The 21097-nt window shown below is 39.5% G+C and overlaps 1 protein-coding gene across 1 annotated transcript in view; it reads left to right on the top strand.

Moving 5' to 3' along the window:
* The first annotated feature begins 13948 nt into the window (after positions 1-13948).
* Positions 13949-21097, top strand: part of LOC108608330 (beat-Ib) — a 35578-nt gene continuing 28429 nt past the window's right edge. Inside the window, exon 1 of the mRNA XM_033294855.1 lies at positions 13949-14593. Coding sequence (XP_033150746.1) covers positions 14515-14593 — 79 coding nt within the window. The 5' untranslated portion in view covers positions 13949-14514. The remainder of the gene's footprint in view (positions 14594-21097) is intronic.

Here is a 21097-nt window from a genome sequence, read left to right as displayed (position 1 = left end):
TGGTTAGCAGAGCCTCTGCTCGCAGGCATCTTTTCTGTTATGCCAAGCATATTTGTCTCTCTGTGCTTGTACTCGTGTTAATAATGCTTTTGATGTGTGCTAAAGACAGCTACAAACTATACCAAACATGCTGCTGCTGCTGCTGCTGCTGTATTTAGTGTATAGCCAGCCTAGACTGCACTGGCTGTGTGCTTAAGCCAACTAAGCTGAGCCTGCGGCTGAAGTTTAAGCTGCGTCTGAAGCTGACAACATCTGCTGCTGCTCCCAGCTGCTGCATATGGCAAATGCAAATGAAAATTTGAACATTTTTCGACACAAGCAAATTGCTTAGAAAATTGTGTGAAGTATAAGCAATTTGAAAATATTTTGGCAGCAAATCCCATCCCATAAATTGCTCAAAGAATTTTTAAAAAATATTTTTTTGTTGTCGCCACTATGACCTTGAACTAAGCTGAGTTGCAAACTTTTTTATGAGCTTGAACACTTACACCTGAGCCCCTTTAAGCAAGTCGGTGGTAAGCACATCAAAAAAATTGAAAGCACTTAGCTACACATAATAGCAAAAATAAGTCTATTAACAGCAATGACAAAGCACGCGAAAAGCTAATAGAATGACAGAGAGCTGGCGAGTGAGGTGAATAGTCTGGGTGGAAGTAGTTTCGGCTAAAGGTCTATAAAAATATATTAACTGCTGGGTAGGTGGCAAAAATAAAGCCATAAACACAACAGCAGCAGCGGCTAACACAATGTGAAGTCGCAAGGGGCGGTGGGCAATGTGCGTAATATGATAATCATTGCGTAGGCACAACGCAACGCAGCGCATGAGAAAAAAATAGAATGGAAAAATGAGAGACGTGTCGCCCTCAACTGATGCAGACCTCAACTCTTATGTTGCGAGATCTCTTCATGCCACAGCAAATCCATTAAACCCTTATGAGGCATGAGCATGAGCGCAAATAAAGTGAGCGAGTGAAAGCCGCCAGACAAAAACACAACAAAACAACAACGAAAAAGAATGAAAAATAATAAAAGAGAGACAACAAGCCGGGCAAACAAACAGTAGCACAGCAAAAAGGGGCGTGGGAAACATATGACTGGCAGATTTAGCACAGCAAAGCGCAAAAAAAAAAATGTGAGAGAGAAAAAAAGGCCAAAATGTTAACTAAGCGAGGCGTAGGCTCTAGGTGAGCAAAGGGCGATTGTAGGGGGCGGAAAGGTTGCGGCCCGCAAAGTGAGCAAACACTTGAGCCAAGTGCTTGGCTGGTTAAACCGATGAGAGTGAGTGTGAGTGTGAGTGTGACTGAGTGTGAATATAAGTGCATGTGTGTGAGTGTGGACAAGCTAGTGAAAGTTGACTCAAGTGCCTTCGAGGGGGATGGGGGCGAGGTTGCCATAGTTGTGAGCCAGACAGATAAATTAGATACAAGTGCTTAAGATATTGACTACCCAACTATTGTGTGTGTGTGTGTGGCAAATGTTCGCCTTTAACATCTACTTTTCTGCTTTTATCATCGATTGTTGTGTGCTCAGCTTTCAATTCTTTTCAGACATAAGAGCAATACATAAACATGCGCTTATCTTATTTCCTCGCCCAAAAGCAAAGCAGCATGCACTGGCACAGATGCATAAATAAACAAACGATCTCAGCACACACACACACAAACACACTCACATGGAGATTTCAATACCTGAGTGCATTTTTAGCATTTCCTTGTGGCAACAGTATCCCCCAAACAATTGTATATATGATACTCGTGAGCCAGAAGAAAACATTACTGCATGCCGGCTACGCTCTAAAAATACTCAGACCCAAGCCCCCAGTCCGCAACAACAATAATAACAATTGTGTAAAAGGCATAACGTATACGCGACGTGGCAACAACAAAGTAAACCAGCACGTGCTGCTGCTGCTGCCGCCAGTAAGGAAGCTCCAAAAAATTTCGTTCAAGCCTCAAGTGAAATAGTTTGGCTAAACGAATTTTGCATACACTTAAGTTAGTCGGCAAACAAAAATTGAAGAATTATAAACATAAGCTAAATATGTCGTGTTCAATAGCTCAAAGCTATATACAAATTAATAAATTTTATAAACATTTAGTTAGTTTTATAGTGCAGCAACAATTGCTAGCTACTAGCTCAAGTCTGTCTAAGCAGCGAAGAAAGTTTAAATCAACTTGTGGGAATTTAGACAATTTTATAAACATGCAAATATATACATACATGGAATATATATATATATATGTATTTAGTATATGCTTATGCTTGTATGCTTGGCAAGTGTGTGGGATAAAAGCATATAATACAAATATTAAAGTAAACCAAGTCGCGTCGCGCTATCTACGGATGCTTCTGTAGCTTGCTTGTTGTTTCTCTCCTTCTATAGTTCCCTGTATTGTTGGAGTTTATGCAAATGCGCGACCTGTGTGGTTGGTGTATGACGCTGGGCCAGCGCCAAAAGAAGATACGTGCTTTATATATATTCATGAATGTATGAATATCTCGGCTTGTATAAACAGCGCGTAACTGAATAATAATAACAAGCACCAACAGTCACCACACACACACTTACAAGCATGTATGTATGTAGTATTTATATTTTTGTACACCAAAAATGTCGACATTTTAAATGGTTTAAAGTTGTTTACACCAAAATATGTATAAAGGCATTTCCCGCATTCGCTCTCTGCCTTAAAAAAGTTTGAAAATGAACACTGTCTGTTCGTAATAAGTTTAGCGCCTGCTGCTGCGTCCAGCTGCTCAAGTCTGAAGAAAATAGGCATATGTGTCATATTTTATTATGTTCAACGCACACACCCTGCATTGCTAATTTTTTTCGCTTGTCTTTTTAGGCTCTGTGCTGCTTTAATTCGACAGTATGCTTGGGTTTTGCTTAAAGCATATTCTGCAATTCTGCTGGTTACTTCATATTGTCGACTATTCTTTTGGACTGCATGAAATATCTGACAACATCACTCAGAATGTCTTAGAGCAACAGCTTCTAACAAGAAGTTTACCTAAGATTTAACCGAAAAATAAAACTCAAGTAATTTGTTTTTGATTAGTTTTTTGAATACAGTTCTTAAAATGCCTCAAATCGAAAACGCGGTTAAACGCTTTAGGCCAAAGTTTAATTAAACGTAAAAGTAATCATAATCACTACAACTACGTTATAGAAGGCTCCTAAAATTTGTTGAATTCTTGTCTGAAAGCAATTGAAACACAAACCGAAAGCATAACTAACGCTCAGAGCTTTATCTAACTATAAACAGTAAAGTTATTCAAGTCAGCAAATGTTATGTAATACAATATGCAATACAAGCTTGCATGTAGGCTTCATGTTCTGATAAGCAATTGTGTTAATCAGCAACTAAGATAAGCTTAATTTCAGCTGCAGTGGCCAAAACAAAAGGCCTTTGTGTAGACTGCCTTAGCAAATCATTGGGGCCTTCTGACAAAGTGCAGGTTCATTGAATACAAAATAAATGCTATACAAAATATAAAGCATAATACAATTTTCTCCTTGGAAAATAACATTAATTATAAATAACTTGTATGCGTAAACTTTGATAATATTTATTTCTTTTACTAAAGCCAGTTTCTGTTAATTTGGTGTTTTATTTTATTGGCGACTTTCTTTTAAATAACAGCTTACAAATAATACTTATATAATATATAATATAAGCAGCTTGTTAAATTAATTACATTTTTTACATACAACGCATTCATCTATTACTGATCACTTACTATCACTGACTGCTATTTGCTTAATGATCAAGCGCCGTTTCATAACTGTTAAAAACGCGATAATGATATAACAGTCCCGCCTAATCGTCGGCTGCACTCTCATAATCACGCCACCCACGCGCGCTAGCTAAACGTTTAACAGGTGAGCGAGCCCTACCGCATTAACAGACTGCTACTCTCGCTGTTAAGTTAATGTGTGAGCGGATCTTACCTAAAGTTAGCAGAATTTCACGCTCGCTGTTATGTTAGACTGTGAGCGAGGTAAGCCTTAGAGCTCTTTAGCAGAATTTCACGCTCGCTGTTATGTTAGGCTGTGTGCGACGCTTGTCGCGTGTTAACATCTGAGTGCATTAACATAATCTCTCTCTCGCTGTTTTGTTAAGGTGAGCGCGAGGAGCTCGCGTTAACTTTTGAGTGCATTAACATAATCTCACGTTCACTGTTATGTTAACGTATGAGCGAGGAATAGCGCGAGCATGATGGAATATTCCATCACTATCAGTGTGACACTCTCGCTGTTCAGTTAAGTTTCTTATAACGCTGCGTAATGTTAGCTATGCTACAATGCATTGTTTGCTATTATTTTACGATATTTTAATTACTGCTTAACTTGTATAAGCAGCCAGCTATATTGACATTGGGTCCCCATTCCATTTAAGTGTTCAAATTAATTGCTTTGGTCAGTTGGGCTACGGTAATCTCAGATATATATATAAATATATATGTATATAGAAAATTGATCACCCTAAAAAGGTTGAAAGAGTTATCTTATAGTTATCTTATATAATAGAACAAACTGTATACAATTGATTTTCGTTCATGAGGCGTAAAGAGTATGTAGTTATTTACCAAAAGCCCAATTACCAGCATAGACGCAATTCAGTTGCTAAGCCTTAACTACAGGTTGCTCAAGCCAATGTTCCATTGCTCTTGCAAACTTGCTCTTGTCTTTATTGTTGCTGTTGTGTTGCAGCAGCCCCTCAAGCTCCAGTCCCTTGGGCTGCCATTCTGCAGTCCATTGAAGCGTGAAACTTGCGCGCTTGTCACAAAAATGCTTCCTGTCATTTCGTTACGTTGCGGTTGCTCCCTTCAAAAAACTAACAACAATACGAGCACAGCGCACTCTTCTATTGGCCGTGGCGCTGCCGTCGACACGCGCATATAAATTGCAAAATAGTTGCAAGCCAACCGGGACAATCGAGTTGCTGCTTGACCAGTCAGCCAACCGCCAACCAGTTCGCTAACTATTGCACTCAACGCTCAGATTCACAGCTGGTGGTTGCTCCATTATGCGACCATGTCGATTGCATGCATTACCCTTTTGCTATGGCAGCTGTTGCAGTTCGATCGCTAATTTAACCCCAGGACTTGCTTTAAGATACTTGCAGATCAGTCGATTTATCTTGTAATCAAAACATTATTATTTTTGATACTAACTTTATGCTAGCAGGCAGCTCTTAACTTTTCTCTTTTCATTGTTCATTAGCGCACTTCATCCTGCCATGCCAAGCCATTTCGCAGTCCCTGGAGGTTCGCACTCGTTACAGCTGCTGTCAGACATTAGAAAAATATTTGCCATCTGTTTTTGTTTTCACAATTTTCCCAACGTCGTCGCGACCGTGTTGCATTATAGAAACTTATTGCCAACCAACCCAACGCCTGTCATTGCTTTTCGCAAGCCAAGTTTCTACTTTGTTAGTAGTTAAGCTTTGCAGCTTCTTTAAGGGCAGCAACTAATGACTTTAAATGTATAAAGATAAGTAGCGTTACAGCAGCCAAAATGGCAACAACAGCAGCAGCAACAACAATTGCGCAAGCTGCATAACAACTGCTTGCAAGTGGATACCAGGCATATGCGCTGAAGGCGGAAGGCGGCAGAGGCTAGTGAAGGGCCAGGGCATGGGTTGCAGTTGACGTTGTTGACGACAAGGCAAGCAGCAGAAATTTGTTTTGCACAAGGACTCTCTGTAGCAACGTTAGCTAGACTATGACATACCCGCGCCGCCGTCTTGGCTGTTTGCGTAAAATAAACGACAGCTAATAATACGCACAACAAGTAGAGCTTAGAGTAGAATAACATTCTCGAATACTCTTTCGCTAACTAAGGCAATGGCAAATTTTGGGTGAGAACTTTAGAAGGATTGAGCATGGGCAGCTACAAACTAATATACATTTTTTTATTATAACAAACGTCTTTTACTTCAGTTTTCAAAATTTATTTATTTATATAGATTATTTGTCTTGAAGCATTCTCAGACTTACTCTAACTTTGTCGCTGTTTTCTTGTTTTTGGCTTTGCTCTTGCTTTGGTGGGCGTGGCGCAACTTTAATTGGCACACATGGCAACCAAACGCGCGCGCGTGACACAGTTGCCACAGCTTGGGCTTGGGCTTGGGCTTGGGAGGCAAGTTGAGGACAAAGTTGCTGCGCCTCATATGCATAGACACATTTACATGTCGCGCAACGTTGTCCGGAACCCGAATAGCTCCCCCGTTAATCTTTGGCGTTGAGTAGGCGTGTGTGTGTCTCACTCACAGCAGCAGCAGCAGCAGTAGCAGCAACGCCTTATGCAAATAACGAGATGTGTGTGTGCGGGAATAGTTTGGGTTGGGTTGGGTTGGGTTGGTAGCGTCTACAAAAACAATAGCAGAAGCTCAAGTGTTAAGGGTCGCAGCTTAAGTTTAATTAGACGCATGCATGTGATTTATTTCATTGCCATAGTTAGGCATGTAAATTGTGCATGTTTTTTTTTTTTATTACAAGGCAGTTTCCTACAATAAGTAGATATATATATATATATATATATATGAGTAGAGATGTTAAAAGTGCATTAAGTATATAAATGAATCGACTGAAATTCAATTCTTCAAACTGAATTTGCATTTTTAACGAATTGTTGAATTAATTCTATTTTTAATTCTTAATTCTATTTTTAATTCAAACTGAATTTATTCTTTGAATTCTAATACAAATTTATAGCAGTTTTTTAAATCAAAGCCTATTTCATATTGAGATTGGAATAAAATTTTTTTAAATTCAAGATAAATTCAATTCAAAAATGATTAAATCTTTCACATCTCTGTTAAGTAGCTTTGACTTTGACAGCTGGGTAAACTATAGAGATATGCATTTTATAAGAAACTGACTAACTAAGGAAACTTTTTGCCTGCAGCGCAAGTTGCAGTCGCATGAGTAATGAGGGCTTTTCTGCACTTAAAAACCCAACCAGGCGTGCAGCAAAAAGAGCGAGAGAGGGCGAGAGACAGAGAGCGAGCGAGTGCGCCGCATAAATAATAATATCTGTCAGCTAACTTGGAGCTACTTTTCTTTGTCCGCTTTACGCCTGATTCGCTACGCAACTTTAGCTAGGTAATTTCTCAGCTGACGCGTGGCATGAAGCAGAAGAAGAAGAAGCAGACGCAGAAGCAGAAGCAGAGTGCTGCGGCGCAGTCGAGTGCACAAAAGTATGCAACAGTCTGTGGCACAATATGCTTGCCACACGAACGCGACAAGATGAACGGACATGATGCCACTAAAGAGCTGCTAAGCAGTAGGAAAAAAAGTAAAACACACACATTTGCACACAATTGCAATTGGGTTGACCTCCATTTGGCTGGCAAGACGTTTCCGTTCCAGTCTGTCTATGTGTGTGTGTGTGTAACCACAGTCAACATTTCTTGTGCCTTTTGCGAGTCGTGACTTGTCACCTGCACTCACTGCTGACAGTTGGCCAGCAGCTTTCAGACTTTGCGACTTGGTTGCCTCGTTTTTGTCGTTCTGTTTCTTTTTTTTTTTTTGTTCGTTCGTGTGCCACTGCGACTGACAGTTGCATTTATTTATGCCAGAGCTTAGGGCAGTCAGCATTGCTTTAAGTAGCTGCCAAAAACTTTAAGCGAGCATCACACACACACATAATTCTACAACATATTTCATTTCCAAATTTTTATGTAAAAATACTTGGCAGAGCAAACGAAAAACTTTATGCGTTGCTTGTAAAATATGTAATTATACATAAATTATGTTTACGCTTGAAAATTTGTTAGTCCGCAGTATGCTAAACCCTTTGCGCTAGTTCAAAAAATTCCTTATGTCGGCAAAATAAATGTGAATGCGCAGCTTAACTAAAAATGAAATTATTCTTTAAGCTGCTCGAGTGTACTATATATATTATTATTATAGCAGTAATTGCCACTTCTGGCTAGACAATTCACAGAGAATGCAGCAAACGGCAAAATCCTTTCGATTACAATACAAATTATAAATAACAATTTATCATGAACTCTACACACAGCTGCAACTGCTGCTGCTGCTGCAGCTGATGTGTAAGCTGAAGTTGCCATTTGCCAATAGCACACCTGAATACGCAGACTACTTGAGGCCAATTCCTCGACTGCAGCTAGTGCTTCAAAAGCACTTGAGAGCGGGACAAAATCCCTGGCAGCAGCATAAAGCAATATAAATTGCTAGTAGCATTTGAGTTGACTGCCTGAGCCTCTGGCTTACAGTCCAGCCTTGGGCTGCTTTCAACTGAGCAAATTTTTATTTTATTTTATTTAATTTTTCTTTTGCAGTCAGACATCAGTTATGCGCACTGGTCCTACATACGTCTGTTTATTTAGCTGTAAATGCACTACCAATACCATGTGCAGCATGAAAGGAAAGAAAACGAAAATATTTCCGCTTCAGTGCAAGCATTTCAGCTGGTCAAACTTATGGCATAACGGCAAGTCGGAAGTTTTGTTTTTCCACAATATATTTTTGGCAAAAGAGTTTTTCTTGGCCAAGCAGTATAACTGGCAGCTTACAGATATACATATAAAAGTATTTGTATGTGTGTATTATTTAAATTGCGCATACGACGCATTGGCCGACAGCAAAACTCTCAGACGTAGCTGGAAACTCCAAATAAACTCGGCACATTTACCGCTAATCGCTTCCCCACAGACGCATTAACAATTTATCTTGCCGTTATTTTATGCGAAAACTTTGGCAAACACTCCACCCCATCCCCCGATATGGCAGTACACCGCCCCACCTGTGCCCCAGCATTTTGAATTGAAAATCGAGCCAAGCGAAACAAAAATATCAACGACTTGCGCGTTATTTTCAAACAACACAGCATCGATTTCAGCTGGGAATTGTGTCTGGTTAGGTTGTTACCAACATATTTTGCGGTATAAGTTGAGCTGCTGTAAAATGTAGCCAGAGGTTGGCTTAGGAATTCCTAATTTAGTTTTTCCAGTTTTAAATTTAGACGGGTGAACAGAGGAGTTTATAAGATTTTTAAATATGCAAGAGCATCATCGCCTAAGACGTCTCTTGACTCTCTTTTGCTTACAGCAAGAAGCTCAAAGAAGTCAGAGCTTGAAGTATCAGTTATATAAATAAATAGTACATAAACGATTGTTAAAATTCATGTTTGATTTTTATAAATAAATGCATTGCTTACTAAACTATTTACATAATGTCGACCACTAAATCAACAGTTGCTTAGAAATTGATTTATACGATTTAAGTTTTTAGTTTTTGCCCATCAAAGTTTGGTTACGCCTACGAACTCGCCATGCATCATTAAACTTAAATACTATTTAATTTGAACCAATTTGAGCTAAGTTTTTGAAAACTTAAAGGTCACATTAGCTTTGCCCCCTTGAGGCAATCCATTCCAATTAACTGTCAGCTCATAAACTGTACACAAAACTAAAAACCCAACCATAATCTTTATTATGCTCCGAAGGCCATGTGCGAAAATTACAAAATTAACCCGCACACAGAACAGAACAGAACCGAACAGAGCAGAGAGTCGACCACAAAATACAAAGGGACTCGAGCATTTTAATGCTGGGGTCATCAAAATGAGCTGGCATTTAGAGAAAGAGAGAGCAAGAGGGAGAACTGAAACCGAAACTGGACGACATGCAAATTTCAAAGTTAATCATGTGAAATTATATTATCCGAAATACCCTTTTGCTTGTTCATTTGTCAAACTCAAAGAGCTGCTGCTGCTGCTGCTGCTGCTGTTGCTGATGCGGCTGCAACAGCTGTTCGGGCAGCAAAATAGTTAAATGCCTTCCACTGCAGAGAGGTCCTGTCAAATGAGATTAAAATAAGCTTGTTCGTCAATCGAGCTGGACGTAGCTGAACGTAGCTAGTTTTATCCCATGCGACACAGTCGCACACATGACAATGAAACCATTTCGATTTGTGAGGGGAAGAGAGCCACACACACACACATATATATATAATGGCCCCAGCAAATTTATAGCAATTGTGCACTAAAAGGGTTTTATCCACGCACAACAGCTTGACCAATAAAGCAACTAAGCGCATTTGTGCGCCACTCTCCACTTCAGCTGAACTGAGCTGAGAGTCGCCCCCACAACTTTACCCTCCACGCAATGGCAGAGGCAGAGCCAGCTGGTTCAGAGAGTAGAGAGAGCGAGCGAGCAGTTTATTGCCAAATTGAGTTCTGAGCGGGCACAAAGCTTTGTTAGCTGACGACAAAATGTTGTCAACAACAGCTGCACAATTGAGATAAACTTCAATTTTCGTAAATTGTTTAGTTTATTGAAAAATGCGACAACTTGAAGGCTGCTGTCAGCATCACAGCAGCACTCCCTACCTCACTCCCCCCCTCTCTCGCTCTTTCACTCGGTCGCTCTCTGGATTGGTTATTCTCTGTAAATTTTAATTCAATTTGACTTTAGTTTAGTTTTCACAGCGTGTGTTGTCGAGCACCGACTGAATTTATTGGCACATTTTATTTTACGAATTTATTGAACCTGATTTGATTAGACTTGGGGATTTGGTAATTTCGCACAATGCCCTGATGGCCATTGTTTATGCCAGATATCCTTTTTTTTTGTTTGTTAGTTGTGTGCCAAGCGCATTTTTCAATTCAGCTGCACTTAATTTTCAAATCAAAATCGACAGTTGCTGCATGCAGTTGAGCATTTGTTTCGACTGCTGTGACAGTTGCAACAAAATATTTGCATTGCCAGAGTCACAAAAAGGTGACCATTGATCAACTCAGACAGCTGCCAAAGGACATTGAATTCAGTTGAGAAGCTGCTTAAGGGATTGTTCTTAGTGGGCGTGTGAATTAAAATTAAATCCACAATACATAAATGCTTTTCAGTTTGCTAAGTTTTCTAAAGCTATTTAAAAAATATCGTAGTTTATATTTATGCATTGCTGATAAAGCTTAATTACTATCACTAATCGATTAAATTATTGTGGATTTTATTTAAACTATTTTATAAATATTCTATTTGAACCATCGCCTTATAAATTCAATACGTCTATTTCTACAAATAATGTAATTGATTAGTAATGTTAAGTAACATTCAACAGCATTAGCTTTAAGCAATAAGCAAATCAATTTCTTCTAAGCTTTTCTTGCGTTTTTAATATGCAATTAATTCAACAGGGCTTGAAATGAATATAAACAAGCAAAGAGAGAAGTAGTCAAGTAGATCACCCCACCAAAGCGACCTTTAGTTATCTCTCAGTGTCTCAGTGGCGCTGCTTAAGCGATAAGACAGCGACTCTTATGTATAAGCCTATGACGTAGGTGGGCGACAGCCCTAAGCTCAGTTCTTCGGTGCAGCTCAAGCTGCGCACACGTCAATTGCTCATCGCTGAGTGGTAAGTTCATTTTTGAATTGACCTTGCACACAACTTATTATCAATTTGAATTCAATTGAATTAATATAAATATTTTAATAAGCAAGTATTATTGCAGCAATCAATTCAATCACATTACCCCACTTGTATTATCTCTACACAGGTATCAAACTACAACAATTCCAATATAAGTGCTAATTAGTAGCTGAGCAAATAAATTGTATTTTAAATGTTATAGTGAGTTTTAAACTTTAAAAGTTGCTTTGAAATTTGAAGTAGATAAAAGTTTAAAATTCGCAATAATATTAGCCAGACCTACAAACCCAGCAGAAAGCTCTTTAGACAGCTTCAGCCCGACCTCAAAAGGGCATACAAAATTGCAAGCAGCTATCAAACACATACATACACACGAACGCACACACACACACACACACACATGTTTACAGCAGCATTTAAAATCTAGGCAAAGGTAGACTGGAGGCTGCTTCAGTTTCATAATAGCCCAGGCAGCTTAATTGCATTGGTCTGTGTGTGGAGCCAACGAAATTGTCTAAGCAAGCAAGCGAAAGTAAAAGAGCAAAGCAGATATAGAGAGAGAGAGTGTAAGAGATAGAGAGATAGAGTTAGATAGAGAAAGCAAGTGTTTAGTTAGAGCGTAGAATTCATTAAGGATTTTGTGCTTGCCCCCAAATGCTCTGGCTGCCAAATGGAGCCCAGCCACTTGCTGTCTAAGTAAGACTTACACCCATTACTGACACACACACAGATACACACACACATGTGTGTGTACCCGTTGAGCGCTGTTAAGTCTGTTGCGGTTTGGCGCTTGTTAATTTTACAGTGGAAATTGCTTTGGTATTTACTGTGCACTTGGGCAAAGGCGCATTACAGACACCCAAGCACTGCCTAAGGCTATCACTCTCACTCTCTCCCTCTCTCGCTCTCTTTCACGTTCTCGTTCTCTTTGTTTGCTTTGCAGTTGTATTTACGCTGCATTTTCCAATCGACAGCTGGTGCAAGATTTTCACGTAGGGTCAGCCGCTTGATTGTGTTTACTCTGGGAATCGCTGCCAGAACTTGCAACATGGCTGGCCCCCACTTTGAACTAATCTAGGAGCAGCTGGCCAGAGCAGCTTTGCCCCGCAAGCTTATTTTGTTCGCTTGCTTATCTTTAAACTAATTTGTTACGCGCTCGCTCGTAGCCCAAGTCCTTTACATTTCCATTTGGTTTTTGTGGTCGTCATTTTATCAACTTTTGCGGTGCGTTTCATTGCCCGAGACAACAAGCGAGCAACAACAAGCACAAGCACAAGCACAAGCACAAGCACTCTGCCAACGAAATGACTATAAAACAATGCAGCATAAAAAGTGAACCACTACCACCACCCCGCGCCACCACTGTGCACCACACTTGTGGCACAATTGCCATCTAACGCCTGCTCGCAACAAGCAAAAGTACTCAGCGCGAATAAAACAAAGTAACTAATGTTTGCAAATAAATTTGAGCTGCAATATACATTTTTTACTTGGCTATTTGTATTTTTGCGTGTCTTTTATTTTGTTGCCTTGGCATAAAATAAGTTTAAGCACTTTGCTTAGCTGCTAGAAATATGTTTTATGTGGCGGAATTTGTAAATTTTGTGAGTGATGAGCACAAGATGTTGAAACACATTACACATTTGGACTAGTCGAGTCGCTTTGCTTTTACTGACTTTTGGCAAATTCCTTATGACCTAAGTGTCCTTCGCAGAAAGCAGCAATTTTTAAGTCCCTATGCCAGATCATTATCTAGCTAATAGACCTAAGTCAATAGCCAACAAACAGAAATCTCGAAAGAATTGCCTGTCAACACGTGCCATCTTTTAAATCTTCCAGAGAAATATTTTCACACACACACACATCGATAGAAAGAGAGCGACAGAGTTTCAATCAGCATGTCACATACAGTGAGTTATGGCTGTATGTGTACGAGCGGCAGCGCGTGTTGGAGTCTCTTTACTCAAGCGCATTTGCAGCTTAAAGGATTTACATTGAATACACTGAATGTTGATACTTCATATCAGTTTGGTTTGCTCCTTTTTGCTTTTTTTGGTGGCACAAAAATAAGTTCACACTGCCGAGAGCTGAGTTAGATTTCCATAAGTGAATTCCTTCCTCACCAGAAGCCAGTCGCACAACCAACTGTATGCGTAAAGCCGCCATATCACTGCCAAATGGTGTCATGTACGATATGTGCGAATCGTGTTCAACAATTTCATGGCTTGGCATTTGCCAATTTCCAATGCCAGGCGCCCATACTTGCGCGTACGTGTGGGTAAAGGCTCAGCGGTCTTAAGGTCCTGGCAGCTCTTTTTGTACTTTTTGCTGCTGCCGTATTTGGTTTGCTAATGGGCAACATTTGGATTTTCAAATCAGACGGAAAATGCATTGCGAAGACAGCTTAAAGACTATGCGCAATGATTTAGAAGCTCAGCAGCACTGACAGTAAATCTGCTGATTTGTTTGTCAGACAGATAATGTTATTTTATACTTTAAAGACTGTTATTAAATTTGTTTCTTTTGCGCTTTTCAGCTTGGCCGAACAGAGAAAGAGACAGAGAGAAGTGAAGCAAGCAAACGAAAATACAAAGTGGAAGTTAGTGCAAACAGGAAATGAATATGCAAAGCAGACAAAAAGGGGATATGAAAAATGCAAATAACCAATTGCTAGAGTTCAATGGAAAATTCCGTTAAAATCGAATGTGTTTACACAGCAGTAGCAGCAACTGCATGCATATGACAGCGAAATTTACAAAATCGCATGCACACATACATATGTGAGGCACTGTATGCACTGCTAATTGCGCACCGTAGCACACATAAAAGGAATCGAGCCAAAGGACGAGCGGAACGAGCTCGAAATCATTTCGAAAATATGCATTAAAAATAGAAAACCAAACAGCAAAAAAACAGACAAAGAGTGAAAGAGATAGAGAGAGAGACCAAAGTGATTGCCAGTGTTAAAATTGATTTTTGCGGTTTTGCTAGCAACGGAAATTACACGTATATGGCTGCAAATCGTTGCGGCTAATATCGGTAGTGCGGTTATAGTTTACAGCCACAAGCATAAATACGGCAAGGGCAATATATAAATAACAAGGAATAATGAAAATGCACTCGCCAATAATTAAATACTCACAGCTCTTGATGCTCCTCGGCTTAGCCTGCTTAACAACTTTGCCAGGTAAGTGTATTTTTTGATTCCCAAACATCAGATTAGTTCAACTTACATAATTTCTAAATCCACTAAGCTGTGGTTACAGCTTTAACACATGCTAGTCGAAAAAACCGCAGCACATAACCGAGACAACCTCAAAGCAGCTGCAAAGCGGTTCCAAATTGTAATTAGCCCTTGATAAGTTAACCAATCGTTAGTTGAGATAAGTTAATCAAATAATTAATTAAAAATAGTAAAGTTTCTGTTTGAATTATATTTTATTTAATATATAGTCAGTTAGCTACATTCCTTTCATTGTTATTTAAAGTAAATGAGCCAAGCTTGATCTTGCTTGACACCTCCAAGTCTGATAGGTTCGCTTCGCTACTTTCGCCCCTTTTTGTTTTTTTATTACTCGCCTTCTTTTCTTTTAATATTTTTGTCACATTGCAATCTGAGCGGTATTTTATTTCATTTCACGGCTGCGGCGTTGATTTCAACATCTTGGCCTGACACTTTGGGTGAAGCGACTGCAATAACTTGCCGCTTTGTCTGCATTTCCGGCAGCTTTAATAACGTTTTATACTGCCACCAAACTGATTCTGCTTTATGACACACAGGCAGCGAGCAGAGAGAGAGAGAGAGAAAGAGAATTATATACTTAGTTGTAAGACAAGAGCTCATAAATTTCAGCGCTATGTTGTCTGTCGCTTTTGGCATTTGAGATTAAAACTGTAAAGTTGTTGCATACAATGTTTAAGTCGAAAAGGCAAAAAATGTCGCGATTGCTGAAGTCTGCAGGCCTGAAGGGCAGGCCATACATCAAAGCGTCTTCCGTTTCCGGTCTAGGCTAAAGCACAACAGCTTGATTTTGACTGTTGACTCATGACTGACGTGCGGCCAGCAACGTGCCAGCCAGTTCGTCATATTTTAGCGACACACACAGAGACAGACGCACACGCACACACACACACATATTGAAGCAACAGCAGCAGCGCGCTGCTCAACAATTTCAATCACGTCGCACGTATCCTTCACTAGACACGCATTTCAATGGCCAACTAAGTGCAAGAGCTGGCGTTGTGGTCTGGATTGCATTGCATGAAGCATTCAAAATATATGTGACATTATTCAAGCTAAAGAAAGAAAGGAATAAATTTCAAATATCAGCTTAAAATAAAGAATTAATCAGTTAAACAAACTGAGTGTAAGTTTACTAAAACTCGCGACAGTTCACTTTGCTACGTCATGTTAAGTGACTCGCTGTTAAACTCACAGACTATGTTATTATTGTTTACAGTTTATGTTACAGCTACAATCGATGGGCTGTTAAAATCGTGCGGCTTATTATAAATGAAAATTGTACAAAATTAAAAAAAAAAAGCTGACTTAAAATTCAACCTTAAATTTGGGTAAATATTGCTTTAATAAACAAACGCTTAAACGCCCCTCGTTGCAGCTGGTTTATTATTTTTTGATATTTTAGTCGTTTGTACTATTTGTATGCCCTGTGATTGCTGCTGCCTTTCAACTAAACTTTTGACACACACACACGTCCACTTGTTGTGGCACGCACGCTGGCGCATGCAACGTTGGCAGCGGCTGCCGGAAATGCCAAGCACAACGTACAACAGCAGCAACAAAATGGAGAACAACAAGAATCAACTGTTGGCATGTTGACGATTCTTTTGTCTCCCTCTCTCTTCGCTCTTCGCTCTACGCTCTTGCTATGTGTTTTGCTTGTTACGCTGCTTTTGGAATTTTTGCCAGCGTAATCACGATTAAACTGTCAACGGCATACTAATTAGATTTTTATTTTTATTACGCCATGACAGCGCCGCGTGACGGCAGCACCCAATGTATATCCCCGTATGTGTGTGTGTGTGTGTGTGTGTGTACTGCTTAGCTCTGCCCTCCTGGGCAACAGTTGCCCCGCTCAACCAGACGCGCGTGCCTCGCATGCCCAAGCGGGCCGCCAATCCAGCCGGTATGTCCTGCTTGTCCTAAAGCAGGAGTTGGCCACTTTGCGGCGCCTGCTACTTTGTGATTTATGTCTTATCATATTTATAAAAATTATTGTTATTGATGGTATTCAATATTATGCGCATTAGACTGAGCAAAAGAAAACGCCACTTTGATTGATTGAAGCATTAAGCGTAAGAAGTCGCGTAATTGATTTCAAAAATATATATGCAATTTATGTAGATAAATTTCGGTGTTTATTATTATAAAAATGAATTAATACAAAATTAACTTCTTAAGTCTTTAATTGCATTCTTATATTTATTAAAATTATATTCCAACAAGTACTTCAGTCTTTTCTAACTCAAGTCTTTCAACTTGCTGTAGTTCTCTTTTTAAAGTATTTTTTTTTAACTTTTGTGTGTGTGTGTTGTTTTTTCTTCTTCTGTGTGTTAGGCTCTATTACTTCCAAGCTGTTGACTGCGCCATCGTCGTCAAGAAAAGCACACGCTCAAACTTCAGGCTACACTCAAAGCTATTCTTTGCCGTGCTGCTTTTGTTAATGTTTTTTTCTATATATACATATATACGTATACATAAAAAAAGAAAGAAAAACTCTGTTTTTTTCATTAAGTTCTCACCGGCACAGGAAGTGAAATGTTTTGTTATGTCAGAGTCGTTTTGGTGTTTTTGTTGTTGTTGTTGCTGGTTCGCTGGCCCAAGTGCTAATGCGACCAGACAATGCAGCCGAGCTGTTGAGGTAGCTCGTTCTGAGTGGAATTATAGCATGCAATGCAGCAGCGTCGAGCTGAAAATAAAAATACGTAATAAAAATGTTGAATTGCACTGTACTCAGTGCTGCTGCTGCCGCCTGCTCCAATTACAAATGCGAAAATATTTTTGTTTGCAATTTAAAATAATTATTGTATTCTCACACAGCAAAGCAGAGAGCAAGAGCACTGAGTGCGCCTACATAGCCTGACTGCTTGCCCATTGTACACAGTTTGCTTTAACCTTTGGCAACGCCCACTATTGTTGTTGTTGTTGTTGTTGTGTTGGGTAGTGTTGGACTTGGAGTAAACCAACATTTTGTGTGGTTTTTTCAATCATGCATTGGAAATTGTATTCGGACACCAACACACACACAATTACGTGTTTACATAAGTGTTAGCCATGACTGCGTCTACTTCGCAGCAGTTGAGTTTTTGTTAACAAGCTGCAAAATATATAAAGCGCATGCTTTCTTAAATTAGAACCCTCCAGTATGGAAATAGCAACTTTACTAGTTAGCAGTAACCTAGATTTGCTTACCGCCATATAAAATGTTAACATTACCAATCACAGCAGTAGTAAAATATTTAAACGAAATTGGCGTAGCATAAAGCTTCATATACAATTCTGATAAATTGTTTTTATTCGTACTAAAGGGCTACAAGATTCTTATGAATGCCAAAAATTTAAAGAGAAATAAACAACTTAAAAATTCCATAACTATGAACATGGCAATAAAATGTAAAATTTATTTCATATCATATATACAGCAATACAAAATATTCTAAAGTTTTAAGTAGTTTGCAGTACTGCAGAAAAAAAAATACACAGATCTGTGATTTTAATGGCCATTTTGACTACTGAGCGTGTAGAATTTCGGAAAATAAAGCTATTAAATTATAAATGAAAGCAGGAAAATGAATAAAATTTTGTGATGAATGCGCAGAAAATTTGCTGAAAATTATATCATGCTATTGTAGTGTGTGGGCGTGGCAAGTGCGAATAACAAAAAACACAAAACACAACAACGAACACGAAAAATAATAAAAACTTTTGACTGATGAAGTAAACGCACCCAATGGAGTTGGCGTCAGCTTTTGGTTCGCTTGTTTATCGACGACGACGTTCATGTGGCGCCGTCTGTGGATATCATCATTATTATCATATCATCATTGTTATCAACAGGCAACGCCAACGTGACGTATGAAAATTAATATATACACGTACACATATGTTATGCATATACAAGTATGCTGTGTGTGCGTATGAAAAATGTTGTATAATTTCAGCATGCATATTCAAGCTTGCCTAATATGTTATGCAAATATTAAGCTGTTATGCTTTAAAGGTCAATGAAAAGCTAAACAACATTAAAATTACTTAAAGCAAAAGGTAAATTTATGCCAAAGTATTCATACTTGATGCTTTTAGCGCTGTCTGCAGTTTCTTCGACGCACTTGACATTAAACAAGCCCAAGTCTATATTTCAAAAGACGCATTTATCAAATTTCTCTTTAGAAATATGGCAAGTAAAGTCTATGCGAGAGCTAAGCGCATCTATCTCTGTATAAATGTGTGCGTGAGTATTTTAAAATCATTTATAAAGCGTACAGGTGGAGCGTTACAGGTGGGACTGGGCAACATAATGCGCGCTTAATGACAGCAATGAAGATGCCAAAATGATAAACAGCAAACGCGCCCCCAAAGGTGCCCACAACGAAAAACAACACAAATGCAAAAGCAGCGCGAAAAACAAACAAACTTTGCAACTGCCTGTGTGTGTGAGTGTGTGTGTTTTGGGGTTGATTTGCAATTCCATTGAGAATGGGCTAACTCTATGTGGGGGTGTGTGTGGGTGCGACTATTAAATTATGCTGGTCATTTAATGGTCAAGCATTTAAATAAAATGCAAATTTGAAAGCTTAAAGAGAGCTAATGGGACTTAAAGCAAAAAAGTAAAACCAAATGATAGACAGAACTATAGTATGCTTGTTATTTTCATCATCATCATCATCATAGTATGCTTGTTATTTTCATCATCATCATCATCATCATCGGCAGCCACATTGTTATGCCTAATGAGTTGACTTTTGCAGACAAATCAAATGTCTTTCCATCCGTTGTAAGTGCTTCCATTCACTCCTTTGCTGCTGCTGCTGCTTTTATGGCCCATTGAAAGCAGTTAAAATAAGAACAAAACGTTGCCATTCAATATGGCTGAGCATTGTTGGCCTTAGCTAAGTCAGTAGTACTGCTGACAATGAGACGTCTCAGCATTGGCAAACCATTTTGCTGGCTATCATTTGTCTGCCCGTTTCTCCTTGCTGGATTCACTTTTAAATGTCAATTAGTTGTCAAATGTTTTATGCAGCTGACATTGGCCAGAGAAGTAATAAAAATAAAAAAACAAACAGGCAGCAAGATTGGCAAAGAAGTTGACAAGACAGCTGAATAAGTTCTTAACATTTCTGTTGGCGCAATGTCGAAATAATAATAATTTATAACTATCAATGTCATAAGTTCGTGACACGCTCATCAATCAATGCATTAGACAGCTTACCGCTGTCTACAAGGACGAACCGAAAGACGCCGCAGCCGTTGAACATTCCGAAGTTTTGTGCTTTCGGCTGCCCCGTGGCACATTGCTCGTAATTTCATGTTGCACGAATATTTCCACGCTACAATTGACAACAATTGCGTTGCTCTCTCGCTCCCTCTCTCTTTTTCGTTCTCGCCCAAGTTATCGGCAACGCTTGCCTAAGAACTTATTGGCTACATAAAAACTTCTTTGGCTTGAGTGCGATGGCAATGGCGATGGCGATGGCGATGGCAGAGCTAACGACAGTTGATTGAGTTTTATGTTTAGACGATTGCCTAGACGGGCGCAGACATTAAATCCAAAAGTTTGTGCCATGAAATATAGCACTCACTTAATCAAACTAATTTGCGAGACTATTTCGAAAGTAAATTGTTATTTGTAATTTTGTTTGCATACTTTTTGACAATTTTTGGAAATTGATTTAAATTGATTAGAGCGCGCACAAAGTTTACTGCAATAATAAATTAAATTTGTCCTGCAGGTGTTCAGAGACGCTGCACTTTATATACATAAATTCCCTCACTTTAACTCCGTTTGCAACTTTCGTTCGCCTTGCCTCTCATTGTTATTATATCTTGCACCCAGGGCTGGGCGCCTGGGCTGCTTATCCTGCTGCATGCCCCCATGGACCCCATGGCTTATTCAAATTGACTCAATTTTTGTTAAATTTCCGCTGAGCTGCAATACCTGCGCATATTTATGCCGAGCATGAATCTGCTGTTGCCTTCAGCTGCTCCAAGGCGTGCCGGCATGTTGGCCAGGCCGACGCCTCGCGCTTAATCCTGGGCACTGTGTCCACCGGTTCGCAGCGAAATGTGTCGGCGCAAAAGCCAATTTAAAAATGCCAACAATGATTTATGTGTTATGGGCAGAGAGAGCCGCCGAGACTACGCTGACCGATTTTGCACGTAACTCTAGTAATTTAAGTGCCTTACAGCATCGCGCTTTAATTTAAACAATTAACCCTAATGATTAACCTTAACGCACACATACACACGCGACTACATGGACAGAGCTTTAGCGTGAGCGCAATGTTGCCAATAAAACTTAATGACTTAATGCGCCGGCCTGGCAACGTTTGTTTGCCAGAGCCGCTTGCGTGTTGCCAGCAAGTGGCAAAAGTCGCATAATTAAAACAACAACAACAACAACGACAAGAATGGCCGTCGTCATGTTGGTCCACTAAAACTAGTGCTAAC

Source organism: Drosophila busckii, unplaced genomic scaffold (genome assembly GCF_011750605.1).
Source record: "Drosophila busckii strain San Diego stock center, stock number 13000-0081.31 unplaced genomic scaffold, ASM1175060v1 hic_scaffold_52, whole genome shotgun sequence".
In the NCBI taxonomy this organism is placed as follows: Eukaryota; Metazoa; Arthropoda; class Insecta; order Diptera; family Drosophilidae; genus Drosophila; species Drosophila busckii.
Note: the sequence above shows the minus strand (reverse complement) of the source record. Positions and strands in the feature narration are given on the sequence as shown.